The sequence below is a fragment of the Mesitornis unicolor genome, unplaced genomic scaffold, assembly GCF_000695765.1.
Source record: "Mesitornis unicolor isolate BGI_N332 unplaced genomic scaffold, ASM69576v1 scaffold5048, whole genome shotgun sequence".
Lineage (NCBI taxonomy): Eukaryota > Metazoa > Chordata > Aves > Mesitornithiformes > Mesitornithidae > Mesitornis > Mesitornis unicolor.
This window is the reverse complement of record NW_010203756.1, coordinates 7,334-30,702: the sequence shown is the minus strand read 5'-3', so window position 1 is coordinate 30,702 and position 23,369 is coordinate 7,334. Positions and strand designations below refer to the sequence as shown.

The window sequence follows — 23,369 nt, the reverse complement described above, 5'->3', positions numbered from 1 at the left end:
TAAACATGTTTTATTTGTCTTGCTTATACCATTAGAACTGTAACTGCTGGCTGTCATTTCCCTTAAAAGGGGAAATCAATTCAAACACATACTGGTGCTTTTCAAAAGATAGCAATTAAAAGGGCAGCAGCAGCGGGCATTTGAGATTTCTTAAAACCTTCAAGGCTGCAGGAAAGACAAAAGGACATGTGACCAAAAGTGTTATAATTATCCATTAGAGATTTCCATCAGTACCGGCATCAGTTATTTAGGTGATAGTACAGCAAGGTCAAGTATTAGTGACAGACAATGTGCAAGTCATAAGGAATGATAGAGAATACCAATCCTTACAAAAGTCATTGCTATCAAAAGAAACTTAAGCGTTTCAAGAGATATCTAAATACTTCACATAAAATATACAGTGGCCATCCAGATTATATCTCACATTTGTTGCAAAATTTTTTTGAAGTGCCAAATCAAAGCTCTTTTTTAAAAAAAATAAAATTAAAAAATTACAGAGTTACATTAGCAGTTATGCAAGCGTTCTTGAATCCTTAGCCACAGTAAACAGGGACCTGGTGACGAGGAGTGCTGTAGCTAAGGGTGCTGCTTCTTTGTCAAAAACTGGCTATAAGCCTATTTGTCTAGGGAAAATATGCATCACTACGCATCTTTAACTGTTCAGTGCTTCAATTTAATAAGAAAAAGCTGAAATGCAGTTGCTCTACCAAGCCACACTTCATCTTTTCCATCCTTTCATGGGAACATTAAGTTTTGTCAACTGCCACCACAGTAAATCTTTACGAATTTGCAGATTTTATCCAAATTTGTTACATCACTTTCAAATGTCAGAAATGAGTCTTTGCTTTTTCCTGCCACTTCAGTTAACCATGGAGATTGGATCACCCTGAAAGTTGACTTTTTTGCTTTACTCTTAGCAAGGGTGAGGAATCTGAATCTCATGTGCAAGGCTCAAGATGATGCTTAGGACAGAACATGCAGAGTAAACGTTGTTTTGTTCCTTTCCATATATCCAGGTAATATAAAGCTGGCAACTGTAGTCCTGTCATTATGGGTAATGAAAATAGTCCCTTTACAACAAACTTCCTGTAAGGGAGAACAAATAGATAATAACTCTTCTGGTAACATGTATAGTACACTGGCCAGTGTGGTTTTTGGCGTTTAACGTAATCCTGTGAATTTGTTTAATTCACTTGTTGAGCATTCATCTGAGGCATCCCTCTGTTTGGTCTTGGGGGCCCTCCACGACCTAGAAAACACACAAAACAGTACTTGAATTATGCATGAAATCAAGTTATTTAAAAAAAAATCCTAAAAGCTCTGGTCTAAACTGGGTAAGAATTCTCAGGTGTGTATCTAGACTACATATGGTTCTAAAAGCTTCTTCAAATCAAAAACCAGCAGCATGTAATCTGTCTTTAGTTTTCAGATTTATCCCAATACTTTTTTCCCCCAGAACTACAGAGCTGTCATCACTTCAAGTAAAAAAAAAAATATCAAGTCATGAAGATATAACTGTAAGATTAAACTTAAAAGACTTAAGTACTGTGAGCTAACTAATCATACATTAACTTCCATTCTTCCTTCAATAAGAAAGAAACTGCCTATAGCTCACACTCAGAGCTGTAGGTCACCTGGGGAATCCCTCTCATATCTGCCTGTACACTCCCAACAACAAATGTCAAGTCTTTTCTTCGTTATAGTTATGCTGCCTAAAACACGCTCTCAGCTTCACCACAGCCTGATACTACCTTGAACTTCAAGCCACAGTTCCACACTATTGGCCTTTCTGTACCAAGACTGTCAAGGACAGAATTCTGCAAAATCAAACTACCACACACAACAGCGGTTTCACAGACAGTGCGCAATGTGCAGCCTGGAGCTGTCCTCACTGACAGGGCACTCTAGTGGTAACTTAAGATTCTTGTAGATATGTCTGTATTGAGACATAAGACAGTCTCATCACCAAAAATGTACTAAAAGACTTCCCTGTGGAAACAGTATTGAAAATAGTATTTCGAAGTTCAACTACAGCCTCATCACGTATGTGGGGTTTTTTGTTTTGTTTTCATAGACGAGCAGTGGCAAACACTCACATGAAGCTACAGGACAACATACCTCCCTAAGCTAAAAGCAACAATTCTGTAAGATCAAGGAATAGATGAACATGGAGGGAAATTTTGTATCCTTAGATCAAGGGATCTCCACAGCAGATGCAGTAGGACACCTTTTAGTGCAACAGAGTAACACATACAATGCTGAAGGCTTACAACCAGCTTAAGCTCCATGTCTGCTTTAATAGCAAGTCTTACTTGAAAACTAATGCACTTCGTAAGCAGATCCTAAGTCATTATAAACCTCACAAAAAATCCATCACTTTCCTATGACTTTCATTCATAAAAGGCAGCTAAAAATTTCTGCTACATTTAAAGTGTCAAAAGCAACTGTTATTGTAACTTCTTTTCAAAAATTCCTCATTCAACCTCCAACTAAACCTCACAGCAAGTTCAAAGGATCACAGCATAATTCAAGACAAAAGGGACCTCAAGAGGTCCCCCAAGTCCAACCTCTGCTCAAAAGCAGGATCAGGTCAGAGGAAAGTAAGCTTATTCTTCAACTGTGACCTGCTGAATAAGGAGCAACATTGCTTTTTAAAATTCAGAACTCCAGAAATGGATCAAAACCTTCCATTCAGCCCAAATAATTTATTCACTACTCAGGAATTACCTCTAGGAGCTCCCCGAGGTCCACTTTGTCCAGAGCCACGTTTGAAATTCTGTTGATATCCATCCTGAAGGAAACAAATGAAAAAAGTTATGACAAAACCTGGGCATTTTGTTATGTTTCAGGAAACTATTAATTGCAAATAAAATAAGGAGCTTTTAAAACAAAATGCACTGACAAAACACCTATAAATTCAACATACAGCAGAGTTTAAATTACTCTTAGAAAAAGAAACTCTTATTCTTAACTAGTACCTAGCAGGTACCATAAAATGTATGATGACAAATTCTCCAGTTACAGGACACACTGTTCAATATATACGAAACCTAAACAGATGCACTTAGTGTTCAAATTTTTCTAACTACACAGAGGTCAAACAGACGAATTTGCTGAAGGACCCATCAACAAATGAGGCAGTATTCTATCAGCAGGATCAAAATCCGTCACCTCATTTCCTTATAAATACATGTTTGGAGATATGCAGAGTTAGACATTTTCCAGTCAATCTGAGCTTTGAACAAACTGAGCGTACTTCCTTCAGAACAACAAAATGCAGATTTATGTAACACATCAGCATTACAGAAGATAGGCAATCTGAAATTATTCTGAAAAGGTAATTTCAATGGATTGAAGTTCTTTAAGTTTCCTTCTCACAAATCTGTGAAAATAATTACACTTAAGAAAGAGTTCTTCGTAATTCACTCAACCTTACTCTAGTTACTCGACTGATTCCTTTAGAGATCAATCAGCCAAAGAGACCACATTTTCCAATTATAGCCAGCCATTTACTATTCTGCTATTTCTAAATAGTATCCAAATATTTTGCCTTTGTTAGAAATAAAGTCCTCAGAAAAGTTTTGAGTGCTTTCATTGGCAGATACTTATTTCTTCTACTTCTAGACTGTCACAACATAATGGTAGCTTACCCGCTGGTAGTTTGAATAATCCCGAGGAGCATTAAATTGGGGCTGCGTGTAACCACTGTTTGGAGTGTTGGAAAATGAAGGACGGTAGCCATCATATCCTCCTAAGGAACACAGTACAAGTCTTTCACTTGGAAACGACCATCTATTATATCATGCTACCATATAAAGAAAAGCAGTATTTTATCTAAACCTGGGAGAGTACTGTGGTTTTTTTACCTAAATTTGAGTACCAAGTACTCTTTACCTGCCAGTCAAGCAAATGTTTGCAACATAAATGCTAAAACTGCTACAAGAAACAAGAATGAAGACCTAGTAAGAAGACAGTAAGAACCTAGTAAGAGACAGCAATCCAATGCTTTTATCTTGTAATTTGAGGTGTGATTTACAGAACATTCAACCCAGTGCTAACCATAATACTAGAATCTAAGTGTAACAGCTGTGATCTGCAAGGACACAACAGCCCACTCAAGCAAAAAGCTGCTCCTGAGCCAAGGCTCTTCTGAGTGCCGGGAACCATGTCCAAGGTTCTAACCATAACTGAACCATGTTCAGTCCCAAGGGTTTAACACCTGGAATCCAAATCAATTTTAAGCAGAAAAACAGTGACCGCTGCATTCCTTACTACAATCAGTTATATTTTTGTTATACAGGTTTTTCCTCTACTGTCCAACCACATGAGAGGAAGAGAACATGGCAAAAGCACGCTGCAGTGTTCCCATTAGTCCAGTCCCTTAACACCTGAAGAAGATACTATGTCTCTCCCCTGTTCTAACATATGCAACTTTGTAACATTGACAGCTACATATAATCATCCCCAGCAATCATGACAATTCTCTTATTTATCCAGAACTATGGTACCACTCCTTCACTCCAGTTAGTTCCCTCAGAGGGAAAAAGACTTTGACTTTTCTGTTCTTGTATGTCTACAGTTATCCAGCCTATTCTCAATATACAAAACATGGAACTCTTTAAAACACAGCTTCTACTGGAGATAAAAAACATTTTTAAAATGCCAATTGGCACCTGAAGTGCTCACTTGATGGCTGTGAAACTCTGTAGGATTATTTCTATGTTTGCTTGTACTTGCAGTAGATGCCTAATCAAACTAACACTTAACCCTGCAGCACAGAACAGAAAAAAATGCTTGTTTATGTCCTAGTAGGAGGCCTAACCAAACACCTAACATTTCAGTTGCTTAAGTTAGCTAAAGGAAATGAAATTTTTACTACAAGTTTCAGTAACTTACCGGGATATTACTACAGTATAAAAACAACAGTAGGTCAGTCTAACACTTGCTATCTTGACACAGCGTTTCCAGAAAGAAGCAGAAGTCAAATGAGAGAGTTTAATAAAGCTGTTTACCTCTAAATCCATTTGCCGGTCCCCTGTAGCCGTTCATTAAGCCACGAGCCCCACGTGATCCACCACGAGACACTCCTCGACTGTTGTAATAAGGCTGACTGTTACGGGGAAACCCAGTATTCTGCTGGGGAGCTTGCTGGTGGTTGCCTGCCACTTGATGGGTCTGGTCCGGGGAACCATGGTAAGTACCAACCACTGTATTGGAAGTGGGGAGAAGAAGTATAACAGTCTGCATTAAAAATCAGCAACACACACTGGAAAAAATAATACAATGAAAACTTGCTTCTTCCTCTTCTCATCCACCCACTCCAGTATCCCAGGTTTGCAAGAAAGACTAAATTCAAGATCATAATCAGTAACAGAAAGAAAGGATCAGGCTCTCTATTTCCTTACTAAACCTTCAGTAGTTGTTAGCACTTCATCCCTGTCACCTCTATCCTGTGTCCTCCACTCAAAATCCCTCTCTGTATTTGCAAATCTTTTCTCAGTAGAAACTGAGGAGAGTGCTGGGAGAAGAGCAGCTTTGTACTTAAGACTTCATTTTACTGTTTGTCTGGAGTTTTTTTTCAAAGTTGCTAACTTGAGAAGTATCTGTCACTCTATTCAAACTATTCTATTTGTCTGCTCTATTCAAACCATGTCTAACTGATTTTAGGGAAAGGTTCAGATCTTTGTGAACCTCACATTATTGATGAGAAGCAGTCCATATGTGCTCTCAATTCTATCTGATTATTTCTTTTTAAAATGTAATCTCAAATAGTACAACCTTTTTTTACAAACAAATTTAAGGATCATCCAACTTTAACATCAGCAGAGCAAGTACTCCACTATACTGCTCTCATCTTTACAATATTCCTTAATTCTGTTCATGTTTTTTTAAAACCCATATAAAACTGAATCAAGTGGTAAAATTCTTTTAACAGTTGGAGAGAAACACTGAATTTCACCCCCTGTTCATATTCAAACCGAGACAAAATAACAAAACCTGGTATTGTTCAGGACAAAAGTTTTGCAAGACTAGGAACATTTGAGAATGTGTGACACGTTTGGCTAAATCATCTACGACTTCACAGCCTGATCTTCTGCTCTACTGAAGCTACTGTCATTTTAGTTCTTGCTAAGTTTACCTGTCTGGAGTTGTTCTTGCTGAAGATCTGATTGTTCTACTTGGTGAGGCTGATTGGAGAAACTCTGGTTATAACTGGCCTGGTACTGATTTTGCTGCTTAAGGGTTTCTGGCTCATTAACAGGAGGAACAGGTGCATTCATGTTGAATACCTATAATGTTAGAAAAATAGCTCTCTGGTCCAATTCATTTTTTACAATTCTTCATCGCATCACGTAAAGCAGCATGCAAGACTAAGCAATGTGAATAGCCAGACTATTTTACGTAATTACATGACTTGATTCCAGTGTTTGTATAACACCACAAGGAATGACTACCAAAATAAAGGGATTCAATATTAATTTACTACTTACTGTTTGCATGGATTGGAATGGAGCTGCATTGACGTTGATTCCGCTGCTATGCAAAGGCTTGCTAGATCCAGCCTGGAAGACCTGTGGCTGAGATGCAGTGGGAAGCGATGACGACGATGGGGTCTGGTCTGCATTCAGTGACATTGAAGCCTAATAATTACAACAAACAACATTTTAGCAGCTTTTGAATACAAAAAAAATTTAACTTAAAAACTTCACCCCCAAAAAAAGTGATAAAGCCTCAGGTTCACATCAACAAGTATTTTCTACTTCAGCCAAACAAGCTCATTCACAACAGCATAACAGGAGAGGAAAAAACCTAGCAGTCTTCTCCCTTGTAAACTTGAAACACTACTAGAAACAAAAACAAATGGGGAAATGAACAAGTTTCTTGGCTAACTGCTAGCCAAAAAAATATATTCTATTTCCTAAGCCAACAGCACAGATGCTTATATGCTGATGAACAATCCAGTAAGTTAAAAGTCTTACTATGAAGTATTGGTCACAGGCAGGTTAAAAATTTTGTAATTAAATGGAACTGAAACCCTACCAAATTAAAATTTACATAGCTTTATTTACAAAGAAACTTCGACTAACATTTGATCATACCTGCAAGCAGTCCTTCCCACCCCTGTGAAATGTGACTTGCCTGAATCTGGTCAATTGATTCTTTCTGTGGCCGTTGCTCTGTTGTGTGAGAAGGCTGATACATGGGTTGGGAGGCTGTATATCCCTCACTTGTAGAAGAAACCAAGGGAACCTGGCAAAATAAACCCGAAGCCCCCAGAAGTCAGCTGATGCTCAGACCTTTTATAAAAAGTATCAGAGAATGGAATGAATAGTACTCTCTAGTAAAAACTATGTGTTTCAGTATATCTTTAAAACCATTAAAAATTAAGTGCTTTTTAACAAGTACAGGTTAAACCACCTCATTTTGACATATATTCTAACATGCCACACCATGCTCCCCCCACCATATTGTATTCTGTGAAGATTTCTGAATCATCTGGACATGTATTTGCTTTTACTGAAGAACATCCTTCTCATTCCCTTATGCAACCCAAACTACCGTTACAGTAAAGCTGGGGAAGGACAGAGAGAAATATACAGAAGTTTAAATGAGAGAACTCCAAGCTTATACAGAAATAGCAAAGTGTTCATTTCCAATGGAATAAAAGCTGTATATAGTAATGCTTACAAGCGATAATGCTGAAGATACAATGGAGATAAGCGATTTCCCAAAATCAGAGCTTCAACTTTTTCTTTGAATTTAATTTTTCTTTGGAATTGAAACCTATTATAACATAGATTGAGACTAAAATAAATTTAAAATCCAAAATAAAATTTACTAAACATGTTACCTGTGTAGCTTCTGGTTGCACAGGAACTTGACTAGGCTGGGCGAGTCTTGACTCAGCATGAACTGAAGTAAAAGAATTTTACTTATTACACAGTACAATCAAATCTTTTACAGAAGAGTGTAATCATCTAATTCAGTTACTTGAGAGCTGATAATCATAAAGATGATTATGCCTTTGACATGGCAAAGCTATACTTAAAATACCAATTAACATTTCCATGCAAAGTACATTTTGTCCACTTACAATCCAGCAATTTCCGAAAGGCTAAGCAAAACTGTGTTTAAAAAAGTCCAAAATGTTCCACACTTCAAAAAAAAAAACAAACTAGAAGCAAATGAGAAGCAGAAGTCTACAAACAGTCCAATCCAATTTCTGAGAAAACACACACTTCAACAGTGATGAGGTAATGATTCCTTTACTATATAGCAGTAACTGAAGCATTTCTAATTAGATGACTTGCAGGCTTCCCCGATATTTGTGTTTAGGATTTACCATTACAAACCTGGAGGGCAAACCATTTGTGGCATGTCCAAATTCTGTGCTGGATTCATGGGCTGTGCAGATACAATGGCAGGATCAAGTGTTTGGTTCTCAAACTCCAGCATAGAGTCCTGGGACAAAAATGAAAGTAGTAAAATAAAATCCAATTTACTGTATTTAAAAAATGTTGATGTTCAGAGTACAGAAGTGACCAAGTCACAACAAAGGAAGCTTAGTCCACGGCTACACAATTGCTGGTTTTACCACATATTTTAAATCAATTAAGATACCAAAAATTCTAAAATGTACTTATCACAATAAAAATTCAGTCCATACATATTCAGTCTATACATATTAGAGCTTATTTGACAAAAACATAACCGGAGGGAGATTTTAATAGTCAGACAGAATAAGCAGTGAACTCTTCTTTATTCTAAATTAGCACTTTGTAGGAAGAAACAAAAAAAGAATAAAAGAAATGTATGCCTCATTTGTTACCAAGGTGTCTACTCCGTTGTGGAGGAGGAGAGGCTTTTTCTGATGCATTCTGTTACCAAGAGATCTTGCCACACAGCACTATACAGTTTGCAAGACCATAGTATTTTTCAAATAAACTACAGCAGAGTTTTTATATCATGACTAACAGCCAGAAAGTGCTATTTCATTTGGTTCCAGCCTCACAGCACCACAGTGGGTTTATCATACCTGCATAAAGTTATATGGGCCCTGCATCTGCGCCATAAGGTCCTGTACTCGCTGCCTTCTAACAAGAGGATCTGCTTGAGCCACAGTAGTGAGCGTGTGAGGTTCAGGAACTGGAGGAGATGTAGCTTGTGTCTGTTGCTGCAGTGAATTTACAACCTAACAAAGAAACAAACAACTGACTGAAATTCCAGCTTAAGATAACACTGCACAGAAGTGACTCAGTAGTTCTTGAAATTTATGTCTATTGCCTAATTCATCATGGATGTAATTACTGTAGTGTTATTGAAGAAAAATACTACATCCTCCTACAGTCACGCCAATACTGGTGGCCAGCTACACATCTGAGCACTTAAGAGTGAGAAAGAGAATGATAAAGTCCAGACTATGTTCTATTTTCTTATAATCTACTCTACTCCCTGTTAAGAACAGTGCTAACAAAACATTTGTTCAATATTACGGGGATTTTTTTAGAGCAGGATTTGAGACAGCAATTTATCAGCATTTGGAAATCTGAAGAAAGTCAGGGAAGAGTAAGTTTCAGAAATGTGGACACACATGGAGAACAATTCTTTTCTCCTATCCTCTTGGTAAATGTAAGTAGAGTCAGAATTTGTGAGTTCTTCTAAAGACTTCAAAATTTTAAATTTTCAAAGCCACGTCTAGACCTCAGTTCTCAAGTGTGATCCTAGCTATATGATTTATGGTCTCAGAGAACAGCAGGCAACATTGCTTGATGGCAAGATTGCAAGACAGACTGTGGAGGGACAGAAGAAGCCCAGAAGCACAAAGCACACCTCAGTGTGAGCAAGAAAGCTCAGATTTCCAAGATAAATTCCAATATGGCACACGTAAACAGGGGTACGACGAACAGCAACACACTTTCAAATACTGCTTTATCAAAGATGGCAAAGCAACCAGGAAAGCTGAACATGAGCACCTAAAAGCATCCATCATCAAACAGCCTGAAAAAAGTGGCAAGATTGCAAGACACACTGTGGAGGGACAGAAGAAGCCCAGAAGCAGAAAGCACACTTTGGTGTGAGCAAGAAAGCTCAGATTTCCAAGATAAATTCCAATATGGCACACGTAAACAGGGGTACGACGAACAGCAACACACTTTCAAATACTGCTTTATCAAAGACGGCAGAGCAACCAGGAAAGCTGAATCCATCATCAAACAGCTTGAAAAAAGACAGTTACAAGGATGGTCAAGCTGCAAAAAGTAGCACTTTTGCATTCCTAATCAGTTTTGCTCTTTAGCCAACTCCCGTAACACAGAAATGCCATTTTCAATTTGCATTCACATCAACAACTCTCTTTTAAAAAGAAGATCATTGTCAATATCTTGTCTATCATTTGTCTATTCCCAAGAGCTTTTCACTATTAATATACTTCCAGATGAACAGGTAAGCCTCAAACTTACAGCTGCAAAGGATAAAAATCAGCATACATGCACCTGAAAGTTCAAAATATTTATGTAAAATATCTGTTATTAGAACTGCAATTAGACAGTTTTGTACAGTACTCATGACAAGTGACACTCATGACATTTCCATAATCACAGGTCTGAACTTTGAACTTGAACTCCTACCATCAAAGCTTGTAATTTTTTTTTAAACTTCTCAAAACCTACAGCATCTTCCAGTATTGCCTACTCCTCAGCTCAGATATACAAATACTGTTTCTATGTGACATTCTGCACATGCAATTGCCTTACAAACTCCAGTGACTCTTTCCTTGACCAGATGCCTAAACATCTCTAACAAAATTTAAAATAATAAGAATAAAATCTCTAAGCAAAACTAAAAATCCACAACCTACTTTCCTCTTCAAGATTCCCCTCAGATCCAAGTCTCCACTATTAGCCATTCAAAGAGAAGCGATTTGACAATTCCCATGGAAGAATACCCTAAAGCTGTCCACAATGGAGAACAAGCAAAACTGCTCTGCTATACTGCACAGTCCCCAAACTCCCATTTATGGACTGTTTCCAAATTAAGAGTTAAGCCCTGTGAGTGGAAAAAAATATGAAATAATTTTGAAAATGTTATTTAGAGCACATATCCAGACCTCTTGTACATTACAGTTTTAAAATTAATGAAAAAAAAAGCAAGCCAGATGACTAAGTGAAACTCAAGATAAAATCAGCAGCTACTCATCTCTTACATAATTATTACCAAAACTCTCTCAATTGAGTACTATCACTCAACTTACGAAGTCCAAGTCATTCATAGCGATTTGGTATCTTAAAGCAAATACAAGCTGATGGAATAATCAAGAACACAGAACAGGGACAAAATTTTATCAAACGTTTTCCTTTTTCACAAATAATAAAGTACTACCTTCAGAGGGTGCTTAATATTTTACAGTCTCTTTCTCAAACCTCCTTTTTAATGTAAAAATAAACTGTTTAGGGCCTTTTCCTTCAGTCTTATTATCACTACCAGGTACTTAGACCTATTATAATTGTAGTAGGATGAAACTACTAAAAAAAAATAAAAATATAATCAAGTTTTGCATATTAGGTTTTCAGTGGACAGGCTGTAGTTCTAAAGTTAACAGCTTTCCAACAGTCTGCTGCATGAAAAAGGAAGAGACTATTCAAAAAGCAAATTACGGGCACAGCAGCTAGGTGAAACTTTTCTTTTAGAAGAGCTGAACCTCTCTGCAGAATAGTATTTGACTCAGCAAATGCACGCTCACCTTCTGACACCCTGTCTACTGACACCCTGCTGCTTGACCTCCTCAGTAGGCAGAGCTACCCAGACACAACTGGAGGAGAATGACTGGGCAGAGAAGGCCAGGCAGCAAAGGAGGAAAGAAGGAAAGGTAAACACAGAAGTTTAATGAGACCACAACTCTATCAGAATGAACCTGTATTCTGGTAGCCACATAACAGCTTCCAAATCTACACAAACAGCCATACAACCGAAGTTCCATAATCTAAGACAGAAAATTCTGTATACAAGCAGATTCAGATTCTTATCACAAAGGACGCAGTTAAGAAACAAAATGAAACAAAAAACTTCACCACCACCAAGACCCCCCCAAAACCAAAACAGTAATGCCCCCGCACCAAACAAACCCCCCACTATTACCAATAAATATCATATTCACCAAAATGACAACATCATATAATAGAAATACAATTTGAGAACACACAAGTTAATTCTTTAGTTTAAAACTTACAGAACGCCCATACAGAAGTGTCATTGTGAGACACCATCACTTCTCAAATTATAAACATACACCATAGAAATACTGAAGGTATCACATCTACTCAAGGGTTACTTGAAAAGAGACAAGTTTGTGATAGTCTTCCTCCTCATAAAAATAACCTAAGTTTTCTGCATAAATGCTCTCTTTCAGAATACTACCAGTTTCCAAATTTAGCATCTACCATTCACAGCTCTCACTATACTAATGCCACAACTACCTTGAGCTGAAGAGAACAAAAGCTCTACACAAGTGTATAATCATCTTTCTCAAGGACAATTCAGTTGCATTCCCATGAGCAATGGGATTCTGGTGCCAGAAAGAACAGCAAGAGTAATTTCAGAGTTATTCTCAACTTCCTCCTTTTGTGTTAAATCTGAGAAAATAAGGCTCTTAGTTACGAAGCAGTCTTCAACTCTAAATTTTTCCAAATTGCTCATCTCTAGAGTCCAAGAAATTAGGCCAGAAAGGACAACTGAAATATATACTCTGTATTGTATTGTTATGTGAAAACAAATTTTATATAATCCAGATTTAGCTGACTAGTAAACACACGTGGAAACTTAAGAGATTCTGAAATCAGTCTGATACAAAACCATAACCTGAATTACTTAACCATACTAATACAGTTACTCCATATTATTGTTATTACTGTTATTCCCACAAGGAAGCATCCGAGTTTTCAACCATGCCTTACAGCTTAAGAGCAGAGGGAAGCACATTCAATCACGAGGACATTTCCTATACTCTCATATCTTCATCCATACTACTTACATAAAAAAAAACCTACATAGAACAGAACCTCTAAGCTACTCTGGACATTTGATATAAACATATAGGAATTTGGCTATATTGGCTATTCAGATAGACTGAAGCCTATTAAGTATTAACTTTAAATACTCTGTCTTGTAAGAATACCCCTATCATGCGCGACTTTAATGTGTGTTTTTGGAGGGTTTCTTTTGTTTATAAAGAGATTTTTTTAACCATATTAAATACTAATGACAGTTTAGGGGGTTTTAAGTAAGGGAATGGAATATTACAAGAGACTACCAAAATCATTCACATATATGGCAAAGTTGTCTAGTTTGTTATAGAAGCCTCACATTCGTCCCAAGTACTATTAAATCTTTTAGTGGTCTTCAACACCGTAAGATATGGATTTCAGTGAGACCGAATGTAAAAATCAGGCAGATTAGATAATCATATCAAAATGCCTCCTCTACTTTTCAACCACTTGAAGAGATGATAAACACTTAGTCTACTCCTACACTTAATAGAGCCTGAAGACATCAAGTAAGAGTCTAAAAAATTGATCATCTGTAATTTTCTGCTGCAGGAGGCTTAAGGTGAATAGAAAATTAAGTCTCCAGCACTTGAAAGGTGCTTATACCTATTCCTAACAGATGGATACAACCTAAGTTACAACACATCAAACATTTGAATGACTCCACACAACTTGCCCTTTCCAGTACGTAAGAAACACAAATTCTAGTGTAATAAAATGGATTTGTACTTAAGTCTAGTCTAAATTACTAAACTGGGAATGGATCCTAACAGCAGTGTGCCACAAACATCACAAGTGAACAATCACTCAACTGCAAAGTATTAACAAGTTAAGCACTTGAAGAATTACAGTTCTTGAAAGCAGAGATGTACATACAGGCATGTTTTAACATCAAATTACGTGCATATGCAATCTGCAGTAGACACCAGTTGATACTAATTTTCAGCTCCCTCTCCATGGAACTACTCAATAAAACACACAACTACGCCATGCTGTCAGCAGCTATGTGAATAAACTTAAGTTCTACATTGCAGTACTATTCTTCTACAAAAAGTCTTCCAAAAAATCTTTAAGTCCTTTTAAACCTAAGACTTTTAAGCCTCATTTTCCCAAGCAAGCCACTATTGAACAAAAGCAAGTTCTCTGCAAACTCAGCCAGACTGTAGTTTTTCTTTTTCTTTGTCGTATCTTACTTTTATTTTAGCTCCTGAGCTAAATTTTAACTGAAGAATGAGTAGCATTCTTTAACTGAAGAATGAATAGCAAGTCCAAGCCTACTTAAATATATGTATTTTTGAATATATTAGGGTAGAAGGGGTGCAATACTAAAACCTATCACGAATTGAGAGTCAGTGGAAACAGGGATTGCAATTTTACCTGCAGTACACAAGATCTTACCTCAACCGTTTCAACTGTCCACTCATCTACCTGTTCCTTCTCACTACTGCTGAACTGAGTCTCTGCCATGAATTGTCTGTTTACATACTAAAATAAAAATAAGAAAGGGTATGAAAGTAAAAGTAAGTGACATTAAAGCTATACAAAATGACAGTCTTTCCAGTGACTAATACCTCAGTTGATTCAACTTCAGTTGGTTCAGTAAATTCTTCTGCCGGATCAGGTTCTGTAAGAAAAATACACCATTTATGTGAAAAAAAAAAAACAAACCCAAACCAACAAACCACAACAAAAAAACAAACAAAACCAAAAAACCCCCAAAACCATGTTACAGACCTATAAGATACAAAGTTAGATGAAAAAATCTCCCCCAGTAAAAGTGGAATTTTGAAGAAGTGTGACACATTTTTGCAGCAGTCATTTATGAAAAACACTTAATTCTACAAGTCAGCAATATTGAGGCTCTATTGAGGCTCTAATTCCAAGCAACTCATTCCTTAACTATATAGCGAGCTTCCACTATTAGATGGTATTGTGATTCAGGAGTAAATGTGTGTCCATTTATTCTTATACCTAGCTCTGCTTTCTGTGCAGTAATAGTAATACTTCCTTAAAGTATCTGGCGAGTTCAGAAAAAAACCCTAATGTTACAAGGTAAAGAAACTGGTGTCGCAGAATGAGTAAAATAAAAATGACCGGACAGAGAACTGAGCTAACAGAGAATTAATCAATAACAAGGATTTTCAGTTTTGAAATAAAATTTCTAAAAATCACATTAAATTCCTGCTATGAAGATTTATGTTTCATTACCCCAAACTTTAATTTTCTCCACAACATATTCAAAAGGGGAAAAAAAAAAGAAATTAATTTTCTCTTCAAGTTTGGTACCATATTTTTGAGTTTTTTAAGTATGTAAGCATACTTACGCTTCAAAAGTAAGCATGCATTTGCTTCAAAAATTCTTCCCTTCTAAAATTGAATTGGTGGAACCACTGAAAAATGGAAAAGCCTAAGGCAACCAGAACTTCAATCTCTGATCATTGCAATACTACAGACAAATGTAACTTTGTTTATCACTTCAGTAAGAAATTCTACAGGAAAGCAGAATACGAAAGAAACGTTTGGTAATAATTTTCATTGTCATAAACCTGCTTCTAAATAACTCGTTAGTCTGTGTTCTTATTTCAGCAAGTGACCTATGGACAAACGCTCAAAAACAAGTACTACTAAGTGACTTTGTTCCTTCATTCAGCTGACGCTCCACAGTTAGAAGAGCAAGCCTCTCCTTGCCCACGACGGAAAACATTTACGATGTGATCACTAGGAAAGATTACAGTCCCTCCAAAGAAGCAGCTGGCAAGAGTCACCCTTACAGAACTCTTCTGGGAACACAGCTCTGCTTTTCTTTCCTTATGGCTCAGAGCAGGGCTGAACAAATGGCTGACTGTGCCATATGCTGCCTGGCTGGATGTACACCTGATTACCAAGAAATACTATTTCTATTCAAAACACCAGTACACCTGAAGAATTAAGAAACAGGAGGAGTTTTTTTGCGCTTAAAACTGTATTTGCAATTTAATCACTATGATCAACCCAAAGATAGTACAACACAAATGAATACACTAGTCACAAGGGATCTTCTTATTCATACCAGCTTCTGCTACAGTGTCTTCTACTGCAGGTGCGGGTGCTGCCTCTTCTTCCTCACATAATCCATTCTGATGGTTATGGGTGCTATCAAAGTAACTAGTTTGAAGAATACGTTCAACAATCTCCTTTAGCATTTTATCTAGGAAAATGGAAGAAGTTAAAGATTAACAGTAACTCAATCCTAATAATCTTCTTCTTCCTTTCCAATGATCCCACATAAATTATATTACTCTTTTGCTAGGAAGATGTTGCTGCCACAAGCTAGAATTATTCCTGACTTATTAGGTCATATTAAATACATCAATAAATAATAAACTACCGTTCAGAAAAATCTGAAGGGCAAGGAGAATGATAAGAACATATAATACTCCTCAGGAGATTTGTGAAACACTTCAAAGTGAGATAAGACTTATGATTTTAATTACCATACTTTTATTCCTGCTATTTCAAAAATCTCTGGCTGATTAGTTTTTCATTTGGACAGTTTTAGGGACTCACTGAAGTTTCAACTGTAACTGATATATTTGTAACTTTCTAATCAAAAAAACTTTACTGTAAGTCAATTTCTTACAAAACAACTGTCAGTACAAATTTACACAGGTAAACTTCATGAAGGTTCATCCCCTGAGGCAAAGTGGCTCAGAACAGCCTTTGTAAGCAAAACAAGCACAAGCTTGCACTCAGTGCCTCAGATGAACGCTGTGACATCTTAACACAAAACAATCAGCCACATTGGCCAGGCAGCATTACTGATTGTCTAGGCCAACCAGAAAACAAAAATACTCAAAAGGGACAATTCACAATGCATGGCTGGCAAGTGGTAAGCATGTGGTGCACATCTTTGGGCTCTGACAAAGATCCAACATCACAACCATTTCAGCCTGGAGTTCTTGCAGAACAACTATGAATTAAAAAGAATACTAACCTGGTACCTACTCACAAAATTTGATTTCAACAATATAAACAATTTTAAGCTTCTTATTCTACCCAAAACAAGAAAAAATCTTATTACCACTGAGGCCACAATATCCTACAATGTCCTGTGTATCATTCCTAAATAAAGCAGGTTAGACAACAATTGCAATACTATAATTTCACTTTCTATGAACAGAACGCAAAAACCTCTTCCAACAGTTCCATATTCCTTTAATATAATAAGGATAATTGATTTTTTTTAAAAAAAAAAGGTTAAAACTGATAGCCATTTTACCTACAAAAAAAGGGTTATCTTCCCTACTGATTTCCAATTAAGAGAGACCAAAAATTCTCCATGTTACTGAAAACAGACAACTGCCTAGCAGAGCCATTTACTTAAGGTCTAATGTTAGAAGGTAGGTATTTGTGAAGATTTTTATTTTGGCAAGAAAGCAGTCCATCTGCATTACAGATGGATTACACCCTGCCTTACAGAGTTAATAAACCAAAATAGGGCAAAACCAGAATGCTCTTTGCAGGAGACAAGGTGGAGCAGAACATCACACCAAGTAAGACCATGCTAGTTTATGCATTAGGTTTATGATTAACAAAGCTCCTTTCTCACACACACATTTCCAGAAAACAAAGAATTGCTACTAAGCACCAACAGCAGCACAATACTGCTGAAACAGCAAACAGACCAAGCTTAAATACAGAGTAGAGCTGAATCACTAAAAAAACAAAAGCAAAACAAAAAAACCTCACCACACAGTAAGTTCACATTTCAGTAAGTTATTCTGCTACAATCCAGCTACAGTCTGAAGAAAAAAAAAAAAAGCTACTCTAAAAACTCACAAAAATAATTAACTGCCTAAGTTATCTCGTATCAAGACACTATTTCAGTTCAAGCACAAATTCAGTATGCTGTCTCTTAATCCAGAGACCACACTTACAGGTTGTTCCACAAACTGGTTTTTCCTTCCCTTCCAGTAAGTCCCACAGGTGAACAGATGCTTGCTCGTACTGCTCATTCAATCTGAAAAAAATTAATAGGAGTTAATTTCTTACCAAGTCCTTAACTGGCCACAGCGCAAATACATTGTTAACTGACTGACAATTGTAAAGAAAAGTTCTCAAGTACTTTGCTGTAAGCCTACCTCATGTTCATATCTCGTTCAGGGTACACTAGCTTGTAAAACTCGTCCAGCATTGTCAGCTCCTCCTCTGTCAGTACTGGTACTCCATTTGATCCTTGTTTCAAGTCATTGCGTACTTCATCATCACCCAACTTGTCCAAAATAAACTGGAGCTCTAGTACAGTCTTTAAACGCTTCTGCTCAGCTTCTTCTCGCATCAGTTGCTCCCTGCGAGCTGTCTTTTTTATTGTTTTCTGGATCTGTTTAAAACAAAAAGAGATTTTAAATTCCTTGAACTTGGATTCTGTAGTGAACTTGGGGAAAAAAATAAATTTGAAATGTCTTTTAATGATAAATAGAGACAGACCTTGGCATCAAACTGCCACTTATCAATCTAACATTACAGCAAAATAACCTGTGAAATTTGAAGAATATCTTTTAAGCCATCAAAAGCCTGCAAATTAAAACAAACTTTCAAATCAATGCCACAGACTTTGGATCTTATTGAATCTTAATCATATTCTTACTTGAAATCTGAACTTTTCTGCGTGATGTACAAGTAGTTCAGTCAAGTAAGTGCAGTTACCATGTCTAAAGCTTTAGATACAGATGCGTTATATGAAATAAGCCCATCCTGCTATTTACAGAATAATTCACAAAGGAAGCAGTTAACATTAAGTTATCTTGATCTACATGGAAGTGTCAAAAATGTACAACATTAGGTACCTTTTAAACAAGTATTGTGGCCAGTTACAACTTCTGGCTACCATTAATTCAGTAAGGACTTAGAGCAATTAGAAAAGGTACAGAGAAGGGCAACTCAGCTGATGAAGGGGATAGAGCAGCTGCCTTATGAGCAGAGCTTAAGTCTTGAGTTCTTCAATTTGGAGGAGTAAGGGTGATCCAGATTTTTCATAAAGGCCACAAAGGCCAGCAGATAACACGGACAGAGTGGTTATTCACCATATCAGGAGGAGGCATTCACCAAAACTGGTTGGAGATCAGCTTAAAACCGATACACAGAAGTACTCATTGCTTACACACCACAACAGGTAAATTAATGGAATGTTTTGTCATTAGCAAGTTCAAAGAGGATTTAAACACATTCTTGGACATGAAGGCACAGACAGACACTGAAGGAAACAGAAATGCACCTACAGTCTAACATTCTTAGTTTTGAGGATCACAGATGCAGGAAGGGAACAGATAACAATCAGTCTTGTACTCTACATGGTACCTTCTATAACTGCTGTCATAACACTGGTCTAAATGCATCACTAGTCTGAACCTACAGGATGTTTCTTCCATTCTTATTCTTAATCCAACCATCTAGCATCCAAAATTCAGCTTGCTTACTTTGTAACTATATAAAGCTTTAAAATTTTACAAAAAATGTAACCTGTGACAGTAACCTTCTCTCTCTGAGGCATCTAAATTTCTTTTTTAAAATAAAAGATTTATCTTAAAATCAACTGTATGAGAACTATCTCCAATGAGGAAAAACTGCAACCAAGTTTGAAAGTAGAGCTCCAATTTATTATTCATGGATTCACTTGCTTTTGAGTGGTCAGCTGACCAGGGAAATATTTCAGGACAAACTTGGCAGAAGAAAAAACTTTTTCATCACTGACAAACATACATGGAACCCTGACACAAGAAAAGCAAAGAAATGGTTTGCCGTAGAGGCCTTCAAATTTACAACCACATCAAATATAGAAAGCAGTTAAAAATGCAAGGATGCTAATGCCCTTCAAGTTATCACATTGTCTGTTCACAAACTAAATACACTTGTCAGACCAGTCTGCTGCACTACCATCAACTACACAATGAATTCTACCTATGTTGCTGCTCTTTCCATAAGTCATTAACTCTGTGTTACTGCATTAAGAATCTTCCAGTCCTACAGAATGGGTTATGCTTTCAGCTTGTCAGAATTCTTCCTTGCAGTAACACTGTTGAGGTCTAAGGTGCACCTTTTTGTTTGCCACCCTTGGCACAAGAAATAAATGAAAGCTGTTCATGTAACTGGAACTGTCTATCAGAGTTTTAGAACTTTTTCTTGATGACACCATTATTTTACATCCTTGATAAAATATCAACCTAAAAGATTATCTGTTTTACTAGTATTCACTTATTCTTTATGAAAATAATATTAATCACATCCCATACTGTAGTTTAAGACTGCATCTGCAATTAACAAGACAGCAAGAAACTTGAAAGAAGAACTGCAATTCTTTCAACTGCTGAGACTTCATACCCTGTTGAAATATAAAGAAACGAAAAGTCTCAGCCACTTGCCAAAGACAGAAACAAGCCTGTGAAATCCGTTTGCTTTTAAGACAATGTTACTATTGGCAGCAAATGGCTGTATATAATATTGCATGACAGGCCTCTTACGCAATCACACTGTTTTTAACAGTTATGTTTTGCGAAAAAGAACTAATTTTTTTTTCTTCCCATATATGTATGTAGTCCATCAGAAAAATCTTTTAGGAATAGCCTTCAGAAAACCTTACTCAAACCAGTACACAGAGGAAAAGAAAACAGCCAAACGTACAAGAAAACATAAGCATTTCATCTTTTGTAAATAAAGTAGGCTACTGCACTGGTGAAATTTAAAGCCTAAGTGTTTGGTTTTGCAGCTGATGGCCCACATTACACCACTTGCTCTTTACTTACATCTTGGCTCAGAGCCATAAAACTCCTTTGCAGCTCTTTAGCAAATTCCAGATTATTTGTCACTTCCTGGTATTTTGACACTGCATCCTTAAAAAAAACAAAACAAAACAAAAGTAAACCATCACAAATAGAACAAAATACATACTTCCAACAAACAAATTATAACAGTTTTAGTTCTTGAGTGAGTCACGGCATCCCCAAATGGGACTGCAAAAATGTTAAATTTTTATTTTCACTAGCCAAAATACTAAAAAGACCTGTCTATGTCTTATGGGCCTGTGGTCTTCATAAAACACAATTCATGAGCTTCCCTCATTAGTATTAAATTTCAGTTATCTTCCTTGCTCATCAAACAGAAAACATCTCATGGTTTATTTTCACAATATGCTATTAAAAACCCAAAAAGATACAGATCAGTAGTATTTCAGTTTTCAGTTGGCACAGAACAACCAAAACAAAGCCTAGACAGATGAAAAGATCACAAGGATCAAGTGAAAAGGCTAATTCTTGTAACTGTGAACAGCTGCAATAGTTGCAGGGTACATTTTTTTTCCTTCACTCTTTTCAATGTTAAAAATCACCAGCAAAATATTGCCGATTATTGAGCATCTGGTAATCTCTGTAAGTACCAATATGCTTGTTTGCATCACACAACTGAATTTAATTTCATACTTGCTTTATATTTATTACAACTGGAAAACTGCTCTTGAGTCAAGCTCTACAATAACCTACTTTAAGAACCAGCCCCAACAAGGCAAGAAGCAGCACACATCCAGTAAATCCAGTTTAGCTACAGCTCACATCTGCTGCACTGATAGCTGTGATATACACAGATTTTTTGAGAGCCCTTCTGAACTCTAAGCTGCACAGTATTCACAAGCTACCATCAAGTGACTAAGCTCCTGAAGTTCTCCGTGGGTACCTTTTTTGCAAAAGATGATGTCCAGGAAACCTCAAAGATGTCATTTAGCTCTTTCAACAGTCCTAGGTTATAACATATGCCAATTCTAACCACAGCTTAATTTACAACCTAACCTCAACAAGCATAAAGCATTACAACATGCTCCTCTACCTATTTTTCCAGTTTCTGGTTAACAGAAGTATTGAGATGTACTAGTCAATAAAAGACTGAGGCCAAGTCAGAGTTCAGAAAAAAATAGCTTTTAACAAGGAGAAAGGAGAAGTGAAATTCATCCCTTCCTTCCCCACCAAGATCACAAAACAATTTAGCAGAGATCTGGTTAGTAATTTTTCTTTTTACCAGTTGATCTTGATTCAGACGTTCTCCCTTGTTCATTCGTTCCTGGTAATCATCAAGTTTGCTCTGAAAAGAAAGAAAGAAGCTATTATGAGGAGCCAAAAGTCAGGTTACTGATTTTTTCTACTTGTGCTAACAAAATGAAGTACTTTAATATTACAGTAAACAGACTTTAACACATTACACAAACAGGCAACTGTCATGCAGAAACAGCATCTGAGAAAATTTGTCTTCTGGGTTAAAAAAAAAATGTAAATACTTCCCCAAGACACAAGTGTTACAATGTCATTTGGCTATCACAATACACCTTCACGACTAGTCTGAATTTCTGAGGAAACGCATAATCCTCCTAATGGGGAGAGCCCTCTCAATGCATGTTTCCTTCAGTTCAAACAACAAAGAGCTGGACTCAGTTCTGAGTCAGAGCTTATTACCACTGGATCACTACACCACCAAAAATATGACAGCAAAACACCACTGCCAATGCTATTAAGATTCAGAACTGTATTTCTTTGTACTTGCTTCAGTTCAGATAGTTATCAAGAACTTAGAACTGTTTCTAATCCTTTGTGCAAGATTGCCCACCAACACAATTCATATTAATAGCTCTAAAATATTTTTGTTCAAGAGCATGAAGATTTCTTTTTCATGGGGAGAAACTGAAAAAGGAATCATTAGCTTAATTTTCAGCAGGATCAGTTCTCCAATCTGCTTGAATACAAAACCATGCAAAACACTGACATTAGGCAAAAGCAGGTAAAACCTATGCATGCCAGAAGTGACAAAAACTCTACAAGTTAAGTAGAAAAGTTCTTAGAAAGGAAGTAAAGTCTGTAAAAGCAACCTAACTATTAAGCTCCAAGTTTTCACCATTTGCTTTATCACATATGCTTGTCTGTCTAAGGAAATTTGCCTTGGCTTTATTAAAAGAAAGCCATTAAAATGAATCCTTAAGAATTATCTTCCCAATCTAGCATAACAACAACATGAAAAGGAATGCAAACAGAAACATCTCATTTTGAAAGCAAAATAATTAAAATCCTGATGCAACCACTGTTTCAGAATTTATACTTGCCACAGTGTGATAGCTTTTTTGTTGTTGTCAGTCTGGTTTTTATTATTTTTGTTTCAGGACATTCCAGGTGAAGTTTTTAACTGATCTTTTTCTAGCTAATTCAACTTCTATGCTCAATCTCAAACCTTTTGGAAAGATCAAAGTCTGTTAAGCAGTTTAACAAGAAAGTTCCTGTTACAAAGGACTGGATGCCCAGCATCACCTACTGAACACATAAT

The 23,369-nt window shown here is 36.7% G+C and overlaps 1 protein-coding gene across 1 annotated transcript; it reads right to left on the bottom strand.

The window, feature by feature from the left end:
- Nucleotides 1-22,142, bottom strand: CAPRIN1 (cell cycle associated protein 1; the record flags this gene model as incomplete). The annotated part of the gene is made up of 17 exons (XM_010190827.1): nucleotides 1-1,249; nucleotides 2,728-2,791; nucleotides 3,651-3,751; nucleotides 5,013-5,207; nucleotides 6,140-6,290; nucleotides 6,492-6,641; nucleotides 7,141-7,251; nucleotides 7,853-7,914; nucleotides 8,355-8,463; nucleotides 9,038-9,193; nucleotides 14,439-14,525; nucleotides 14,612-14,664; nucleotides 16,090-16,227; nucleotides 17,957-18,039; nucleotides 18,161-18,399; nucleotides 20,819-20,905; nucleotides 22,080-22,142. Coding segments are annotated over 17 exons (1,914 nt in total), but the record flags the coding sequence as incomplete, so codon positions are not given.
- Nucleotides 22,143-23,369: the final 1,227 nt, after the last annotated feature.